The 10,694-nt window shown below is 30.9% G+C and overlaps 1 protein-coding gene across 1 annotated transcript; it reads right to left on the reverse strand.

The window, feature by feature from the left end:
* Positions 1–5,831: 5,831 nt before the first annotated feature.
* LOC143579038 (cytochrome c oxidase assembly protein COX11, mitochondrial-like) lies at positions 5,832–10,150 on the reverse strand. Its single transcript, XM_077062451.1, has 6 exons — positions 9,847–10,150; positions 9,723–9,775; positions 8,343–8,415; positions 8,106–8,210; positions 6,410–6,490; positions 5,832–5,947 (listed from the first exon to the last, which is right to left on the reverse strand). The coding sequence occupies exons 1-6, from the start codon at positions 10,102–10,104 to the stop codon at positions 5,840–5,842; spliced, it is 678 nt and encodes a 225-aa protein (XP_076918566.1). The 5' UTR covers positions 10,105–10,150; the 3' UTR covers positions 5,832–5,839.
* Positions 10,151–10,694: the final 544 nt, after the last annotated feature.

The following is a 10,694-nucleotide window of genomic DNA, read 5'->3' on the forward strand; positions in this document are numbered from 1 at the left end:
GTTGTATTATATGAAAATAATAATAATAATAATAAAATAAAAGTCGATGTAGTGCACATGTGCGTTAATGTTGTATTACACATACGTACTAATGTGTAATCGGTGTGCGTATTAGTCTTATATTGCATATATACAATAGTGTGTATCAAATATGTGTAATAATGTTGTATTCTATGCAATACAAACACTTTTGCATATATGCAATGCACACTATTACACATGTACACTAAACCGACGAGGTTTTTTTTTTTTTTGAACCAATAACAACATATAAGAATAATGGGAAAAAAAACTTCAAAAAAGAATTAAAAAAAAAGTTAAAAATAGTTTTTAGGAGTTTTAAGTTTTCTCTATAAGAGGAGTTTTCACTGGAACCCATCCCATATATATATATATATATATATATATATATATATATATAGGGTAACTTTGGTGCCGCCAAGTGGCCCAACGTAATGGTTGATATTTTTTTTCTTTTTGGTTTTTTACTTCAGTAACCATAGTAAACGTAATGGAAACCGACCAAACGTCAAATTTTTTTTTCGTTTTAGTTCCTGTATCATAACAAACCTGAAAGAAACTGACCAAGTTCGCGCAGACTCGCGGCCTTGTTTAAAGCCCATAACCAAAAACGCTTGGGCTTTACCAATGCACAAAGTTTAACGACCGACCCCCCCTCAAAAAAAATATAATAAAACAAAGTGGTCGTTGTTCCACCTCAATATTTATATCTTTTTTCGTGTTTAGTTATGGTATCGTAACGTAAGTAATAAAAACCGACTGAATACGTGCCAATTTACCACCTCAATGCTCGGGAATGACAACGCTTGGTTTTACCACCGCTCGGGTTTGCCAACAAAATAAACATTGTCTTTAATATTTTGTTTTCTTATATGTTAATATTTTTATATGTTAATTTGAGGAATTAATTTTTTGGGTTTTAACGTTCAAATTTTACCAATGGTGTGTATATGTGACAAGTGTAGTTGATACTGACTGAATTCGTGTCGACTCATCGTCGTAACACTCAGGTTTACCAATGCCCGTGTTTCAATGATAGGGTTTTGCTAACTGCCCAGCACAACGCGCCGGATAGAAAACCTAGTTTATTTATAGTCCAATTGATTTACAAAGAGTCACATACGTTCAAATGTCATATAGATTATTATAGCATAACTGATTTTATATATTTGGAACTAGTTTTTATCCCACGTATTACGGGGTTGTTTAAATTTTTCGTTTCTAATATTTTTGTTTCAAATATTGTTGAATGTATTTTTTTGGATTTTAGTTTATTTATTTTAAGAAGTTAATAATATACTTGAACCTATTTTGATTAATTTATGTTGGGTTATGTTCATCTTTTAATAAAACGTTGAACGAATTATCTACTTAATTTTTATATTTATTCATTTATGTTCATTTGTTATAATTTGGATATTATTTGTAAAACTTTTCTTTAAGTTAAACTTAAAATAAAAAAGAATTGCAAATGTAACTAAATCCATATTGAGAAATTAAATTAGGGTTTGATTACGGGGTTTGTTTTACATTTTACGTTTCCAATATTTATATATTTTTTGTATTATAATTTTATTTATTGTAAGGAAATTAATAATATACTTAGGGTTTGATGATAAAAGGGTTTCACAAATCAATGAGACGTTATAACCCGTTTAAAAGCTATATAGGTTTGAAGAGACCCATGACATGCTTTTTTTTTACTATAAAATTGTTTCATAATTGTAAATAATATCTTCTTTTTTTTAAATCGGATAATAATTTTTAGTATATCCTTATTTTATAGGATTTTCATATCAAATATTTGGTGAGATTAATTTTTAATACAATAAGATGTTATAACCCGTTTAATGGCTATCTGGGTTTGGTGAGACCTATATACGTGAATTCCAGTCAAATGTATGAGAAACCACCATTTCAAATAAAGCAATCTGGTGGCTTGAGTAAAAATAAGGGGGTTTCATTTATATATATTTAAGATAAGATATATATATATATATATATATATATATATATATATATATATATATGAGTCGGATCAAGTGAAAACTCCTCTTAAATAGAAAACTTAAAAACTCCTAAAAAATCATTTTTAACTTTTTTAAAAAATATTTTTTGAAGTTTCTTTTTTTTCCATTATTCTTATATGTTGTTATTGGTTCAAAAAAAGACCTTGTTGATAACCTCGTCAGTGTAGTGCACATGTGTAATAGTGTGCATTGCATATATGCAAAAGTGTTGTATTGCATAGAATACAACACTATTACACCTATTTGATACACACTATTGTATATATGCAATATAAGACTAATACGCATATCGAATACGCATTCGTACGTATGTATAATACAACATTAACCACATGTGCACTACATCGCCTTCTATTTATTATTATTTTTTTCATATAATACAACACTACTACACATATACAATACACAAATATTGAATATATACAATTAAATACTATTGAACTTAAAAATACATAGTAATACACATGTGTAATACAACGGTATCGCACAGTAATACGTATGTGCATCATAGCGGGTTTTTTTTAAATTTGTTTTATTTTTTTCAAGTGAAGGGTAAGAAAATATAAGAATGATGGCAAAAACAGAATTTTGAAAAATATTTTTTTATTTTAATTTAAAAATAATTCTTTAGGAGTTTTTAAGTTTTCTCCCTAAAGATTAGTTTTCTCTTGATCCTCTCCCTAAATATATATAAAGTTATGTCGGGTATACAATCTAGTAATGGGTTAATGTTATCGGCTAATCAGGTCTGGTAATCGGGTATATTACAAATCCCAAACCCGTTCTAAACCCACGAAAGATTTTCAAAACCAATCCCAAACCCTAACTGGTCGGGTATTACCCGTCCCAATTATGTCGGGTTTGAAGTTTTTCCATCAAGTTCGGATTCCACTGTCATCCCTAGTAAACTCCAATACTTACAATTGATGAAACATAGGATTATGTTTGAATTGTTTTTATATCCACATTCCGTAAATCTATCTATACTAATAAAAGAAAATATTGAGGATGATGTGGCAGTCTCATATTCCTTTTTGGGTAATTTTCCTGCTCAACTTCTTAATATCTTTTTATAGACATTCTAAAAACTTTCCATATAAATAAAGATTATATATTCTAAAATTGGACAATTCCTAATAAAACAAATAATGTTTATTGTAATTTACATGAGAAAATATAAAACTAAAAATGGAATTGAAATATTTAACAAATCTCAATTTTAATTTATAATATATATTATAATGTCATGCATACTAATATAAAAAGAATGCACCAATAATAATAATAATGATAATATGATTTTTTAGATTACATGTTCATTTAAAAATTAAATTACTCTTCTTTAATCGGCCTTAAATATATAAATATAAAATTTTAATTGAGAATATTACTATTACAATTGATCAATGTCTTTCAGATTATGTCAAGTGCATCACACCTTCATTATTATAATTTTTCTTATTCAAGTCTCTTCTTTTGATTTATTATGCAATCAAACATTCCAACAAAAATCAATGTTTCAATGGACTCATTATTAACTTCTTTTGCTTTCAAACTTTTACAAACTTGTAAAACTTCAACGCCACAGTGGCATCGGCCGCAGGTGAGCTCTTTTATTCGTAACTTTTTTACTAAATTGATAAAAAAATATAGTAAATGGTCACATGTTTTAATTATGTCTTATGGTTTGCAATAATGACTAAAAACGCGAAGGCTTTGAGCGTGACAATTGGGGTACTGCCACTCATGAGGTTGAAGTGTAATTATTTACAAATTTGAAACATATAAACTTGCTACATCTTGTAAGTCAACTTCATTTATTGTTTTAATATTGAACTTTATATTTGTGTTACTTAGAGCATTCGCAGCCATTCCCTACCCTATATCCAAATATATCATATAATTACACTAAAAATCACTGTTTTTTTCCTCTCCTGTTTAATTAAATAATACTTTTTATACATTTATCACTATCTTTTTTTTTCTTTCACTCACAACCACTTTTAGAAAATATTAAAAAATTATACGGTGTGAATAGTGAAACCCCAAATTTAACTTTCCCCTATAATATTTTCTCTCTCCTCTACTCACAACCACTCATAACCATACCATATAATTTACAAATTCTCCTCACATATTTTTAGGGAACGGGCTGAGAATGCTCTTACATCTTATATCATTAACAACACACAACAAAAAAATGTATGCTTAACAATAAGCTCAATGCCAGAGAAAATGCATTGTGTGGTTAGGATCATAATTCTTTTGGCGACTTACTTTATTTAACGGAAGGTTTATTTTTGAGAGACTAACTGCATATACAGAAAATCTAGTTTACTTTGATGCTTATGACAATTTCCTTCAAGAAGTTGCCAGGTAATTCTTTTTTACTTTTCTCAAATTTGTAAATTCTAAACTTCTTAGTACTTGAATATATTCGAATATATTTGTAACACATTTTACGTAATTATGTTATTATGTTTAACATTTAGTTTTTTTAAATATTTTTTTTTGAGCCAGGGGTCCTTTGGAAGCAGCCTCTCTATCCCCTAGGGATAGAGGTAAGGTCTGCCTACATCCCACCCTTCTCAAACCCTACTAATAGTTTTTGCTATGTGTGGGATTTACCGGGGATGATTGTTGTATTTGGTTTTTCTTATTTCAAATAATTCATTGTATTAATTTGCACATTGACAAATCCCGTGTAATATACGGGTTCCAAAGCTAGTAATTTAATACATTTGAATTGATTGCCTCCATGCCGAAATGCTTTGTTTTCTGTTTTTAAGCTTAAAATGTATTGCACTTTCTTTATCGTATCTTCAAAAAAAAAAAACTTTTTCTAACTGGTTGTCAAATCCAATCCGATTCGATTGATACATTTACTAGTTTTTGCCTCTAGAAACCACTTTCAAGCCAAACTGCTTTAACTTCATTTGACTCAAGTCGGAACCGGTTTGAAACCAATTCAGTTTAACTCAAAACATGTTTGCACATATCTGTTTGTACTCGTTCAAATTATTGGGCTATTGCCAACACAGACTTTGGTTTTACAATTTCAGACCATTTTAAAGTTTCACCAATGTAGCACAAGTTTTACTCCCAGCTAGACTCACCTATCAAGTATTCATTCGAGTTGAAGTAGGCTAACCAGTCTAAGCAAACCCATTATTTACCATGTATACAATATACATTTACCAAATGAATGTAACTATATATATGAACAAAACTATTATTGTATATAAATACATTGAGAAATTATAAATGAGTCAAACTCCTACTTTTAAATACAACTCGAAACAAGCCAACCTCAAGTAGGCTAGGGTTCATCCCACTTGCACGTAAATCACTGCCAAATCAGTTTTAAAGCCGGATCAGATTAGGTTAATAAAACTGAAAACCATTCTAGCCCAAACCGTATTTGATTTAAATTGATTGCTAACCGATAGGAACCAGTTCGGATCGGTTTAAGTAGTTCCAAACCAATTTTCAAAACAGTTTTAACAACTGTAAACTCAAACCAGATTTATATTGTCGACCCAAACCGGTTGTGCATTTCTTACTTAGCCCAACAAAGCATACATTTTTTGTATGATTTCAGCCCAAAAACCCACAGGGCATATAAAATAAGATTCAATTGGTCATACTTATTCTTAATGACTATCAAGCCACAAATGCTAAGTTAATTGAAAACCTAACCCTCGTAAAACAGTTCAGGTTTACATGTATGGGCATGAATACACTTTGTTTCAAACAAAAATCAATTCATGTAAGTTGATCAAATTCAACTACGATTTATCTTCGGCAATCTTGAAGAACGTATACGAAAGGATTATATCGTTGATACCATCCATCCTAGGATCCGTTTCAAACTCCGGGTCAATATAAAAGAACACCTGCAATTATGTTCAAGTATTATTCACCACTAATGCCTCACTAAAAGCTCGAAACCGGCAAAAAGCTCGAGCCTATAATTAAGCTCGTCCAACAACGAGCCTGAGACCGAGCTTCATTTACCGAGCATGGCTACATATATAATATTTTTTATTTAATATGATATACTTATATTAATCACTAAAAACTATATATATAATTACGAATTCCTAACCAGTCATTTTAGATGTTTATCTATATATTTAATACTATTTCAAAATAGTTTTGTCATTTATAATATTGTAATTTGGTGATTATATATATAATAGTTAAATCACAAACGACCCAAGATATGCTTAGTTACATGCCATTAAGTCCCTCAAAAACCCCGCAACATAATGCCCGTGAAAGCCACAAAATTCCATTATTTTATATTAGTTCATTGTTATTTTGACAATTAATATAGCAGAATTGCCGATACTTACAGGCATATCAATCTGCTCTCCTGGAAGAAGACGTTGCTCCTCAAAGCAAAAACATTGTATCTTGTTGAAATAAACTGCAGCCTGAAGATTATCACAAACAAAATAATTTCACAACGTCCGGAATACTTCATGTGCAAGAAACATGATGCATTTCACTTTATTTTATTCATCTATCAAACTAAAATTGCTTCTATGAATCATTTTGACTTTACAGATCCCGTCAACCTTTATACCTCCTGTTCCTAATCCAATAAACTTTATTTAAAATATAGGAAGCAATTACAGGTGCCAAATGAGTAAAAATGCAAAATAAATAAAATACCTAACAAAAAAAAAACATAAAAAATGTGCCGAAAGTCGCGTACCCGTAGAGGTGTGCGTAGGTCGGTTCTGGACTCAAACCGAACCAAAAACCAAAATTTTGGATTTTGGGTTTTTGAAAAAGTCTTTGGTTTCGGTTTTGCCATTGGGACTTAAAACTTTTGGGTCGAAAAAAGTTGGTCCAAAATAATGAATTTGAGTAACACTATTTACTAAATTCTTATAAATTACTGAAAACTCAAATTTAAAGTTGCAGATACATAAACTTGGTCTGATGCAGTTTTAATTACATACAAAACAAAAAGTTCGGGGTTTTTTGGTTCTTTCAGTTTCTGGTCAGTTTTTTCGGTTTAATACACACCCCGGCTCATTGCTTCATTACGGGTATGTTTGGCAAAACTAACCGGTGGTTGTTAGCTGGTAGCTGTAGCTTTTTAGAATATTTAGGTGTTTGGTAGATTAGCTGGAGCTTTTAATAAAATTAGTTGGGTGCCCGGGTGGTACGACGGAATATTTAGGTGTTTGGTAGATTAGCGCGAAACCTGACATCAACCACATAATCAGTGTCGATACGTGATTCACTTGATAATAGTGCACACATAACCCGAATGTAGACGCGTAATTCATGCAAAGGCAATAAGCGTGTAACCGGTTGCGAAAATCAAGAAAAAAGCTGATATATATAGTAATTTCAAATAAATAATTTTTTAAACCAACCTCGGTTGATCTGAAACCTTTTCCGACCCCGACACTGTTTTAATCTGAAACATGTCCACCTGGACCCTTTCGACTCAAAACCGTACCGAACTAAATTAACCCTTTTTATATCGACTCATTCCGACCCTAATTTGGTCTTACACATGACCTATGCTCGTCTGACTCGACTTGTTGCCAATCCTAACCGGTAATCACGTAGTATACTAATTTTTTAAAGTTAAAGAAGTATAGCAATATCATACTCAAATTAAAGAGAATAAAATGCTCTTTTTTATGATGTAATCTATTAAAAAAAAATATTAACGTGCGAAAAATTTATGGTCTCTTAAAGAGTCATGGAGGTAGTTAGTTTTGAATAAGGGTAAAATATGTAACTATTATATGAATTAACAAAAGTTGATAAAAGTTCAAGTACGAAACTTGTAAATTCAAATGTAAAAGCATGTAGCTTTTTTCTCAAACGCTAGTAGTAGTAGCGTTTAAATATGGAGCTTTTTCTCCAAACTTGAAAGCTTGAAGCTTCTTCACCAAACAAAGCTTTTTATTAAGTAGGAGCTTTTTCTTAAAAGCTTGAAGCTAAAAGCTCTTAAAAGCTCCATGCCAAACATACCCTACAAGGTCTTATTATTGTATAAAATGAGAAGATGAATATCGTTACCTTCATGGGTGTAACATTATAAGTAGACATGCCCGTTATAGGAGCAGAACTAAGATTTTCAGCAGTGTAAAAAGCAAGAGCACTCTCTCCCGGCTTCACTCTCACCTATATATAAATTCAAATAATTTAAAAAAATACAAGTTCTTAAATACAACAATACATGATTCCATATATCCCTTTGTTTCAAAAGAATGTAGCACATTTGAAGTTACAATTTTGGTCATAATACATTAATACCTCTCTTTGAGTAGGGATGAACTTCCAAGGCATTCCATCTGATACGTCAGCATTGAACTGCACCACAATCTCCCTAAAATAATAAATCCAATATTTTTCTTAAAACTTGTGCAAGCATAAAAGAACTTGAAATAACACATAGAGTTGTAAAGGAACCGAACAAACATCGTTTAATTTTAACCGAGCAAACAATCAAACACAAACAGTTAAACGAGCAAGGTCTTCTTGATCGTGTCCGTTCGTTAACAAAATGAGCGTGTTCATGTTTATTTTTGTTGGTTCGTTAATAGCATAAATGAACGGTTCACGAACATAAACGAATGAATATAACTAAACACAGACGAATGAATATATAGACGAGCATAACTGAGCAAACACCAATTAAAAGTTTTTAATTTAACATGAATATCAATCTGTTGGATCTAAAAAATTAATAAAAGTATATTAATTGTAATGGTGACTGTTTATTTAATAAAACTAGACTATATTTTCACGGGCCTAACAATTTAAATGAATACATATACGTAGGGGCTAGGGCTGAAACAAACCGACCGTTCAATGAACAGTTTGTGAACCGTTAGGCAGAAAGGTTTACGTTCGTTCGTTTAATAAATGAACAAACACAAACAAGGAATTTTGTTCGAACATGAACAGAGGCTGTGTTTTTTTCATTTGTGTTCGTGAACTTTCGGTAATGAGTTCATTTATGTCCGTTTACATTCGTTTGTTTATGTTCGTTAGTTAAAGATTTGTTATGTATTTTTATAACATTTTATTTGTCATAGACAACCTAAGATTTAAAGTTCATAACCTCATTCTTTATGTTCAACTTGTTTCGTTAAAGGTTTGTTTTATAAAATCTTGCATTAACTAAAAAACAAATCTTACTTGTGCTTCATAAACATTATTAGAATAAAACCACCAATTGAGGGATAATGATGTTTATGATTATTATTATCTCATGTGCCTAACTTTATATTTAAATGAGGTGATTATGTCTAATGTTTTGGATTGAAAATATTACTTTTTTCCCCTTAAATAGCACGTATTCGTATGCGTTCTTGAACCATCCGTGAACAAGTCCAATTCCTTAAAGATCGAACACGAACAAGATTTTCCGTTCGGTTGGCGTTCATGAACCATTTGTGAACAAATTTAATGCTAAACGAACGAACATGAACAAGGCTTCATTCGGTTCACTTCGTTTACTTAAGAATATATAAAATAACAAACGTAAATGAATGTAAAGGAACAAACGAGCGTTCGTTAACATAAATGAACGAACGAGACATGTATTCATGTTCGTTTGTTCATTAAACACACGAACACAAAATAAAGGTTCACTGAGCATTCGGTTTGTTTACAAGCCTAATAACACACCTGTTGGTGACAGTTCCATCCTGAGCATGTCTCAAAATCTTTTCTTCTATGGTCTAAAGAAAGAAAAAGCAAATATCAAAATAAAAACTATATTAAAAAATGTATAACAATTTAGAAAAATTACCTCGCGACGTTGAACGGTACCACCATAGCCAGTAGCTTGGCAAAACCGTCTATATAGAGGAACTGCAGCATAAGTGCATCCCACCATTGCAAACACCAAACCAGTTAAATAATAAAGCATTTTTCGTGATTTTTGCTCTCTAATGACATTTGTAGCATAATGGTGATGAGAACCCGGCACGTAATAAGGCGTCTTCAAGTACCCGATTCCCAATTGGGCAGATTTGTTATAGGGCTTCCTACTATGTTCAGATCCCATAAAACTATATCTTCTCTGTCCCACTTCATGTAAACACCTGAACCAACAGAAATGGCTCAATAATCTTTATAGAATATTATTATTATAATAAATAAGTAACTTGGATTGCCACATGTCGACAAGTCTAGGTCTTTTTTTCCCGCCTCTCCTATTAAAAGATAATAATTTTAAGTTTAAATAATTAAATATGTAAAAATTGTTCTAATAGTTTATTAAAACTTACTAAATCATAAGAAGGTTTCAGTTGCATGTTATCTTAAAATATAATTTTATAATTCTTAAATCTTTATTATTTCGTATTTCACTGAACATACAAACCTTCATAGAAAGTGTTGGTTTACGACAGGTTGGATTTATTCAGGCCGTGTAATACATGGCTAGTGCATATATATGGCAGTAACTGCTATAATAAATCAGAGCAAGTTGCACGAAACAGAATGCAGTGTAGCTTAGAAACATTTTAATGAAACGAACATATCAATTCATGGGATTTAAAATCCCATTCCTTAGAATTCCTTCCAAATCCTTGAAACGAACAGGACCTTAGGATCAGGGATAATACTAAATAATGGCTAAATAAAGGGAATTTC

This window comes from Bidens hawaiensis, unplaced genomic scaffold (genome assembly GCF_021521415.1).
Source record: "Bidens hawaiensis isolate Kalapana, Puna unplaced genomic scaffold, B.hawaiensis_p1.1 tig00029590_1, whole genome shotgun sequence".
NCBI lineage: Eukaryota > Viridiplantae > Streptophyta > Magnoliopsida > Asterales > Asteraceae > Bidens > Bidens hawaiensis.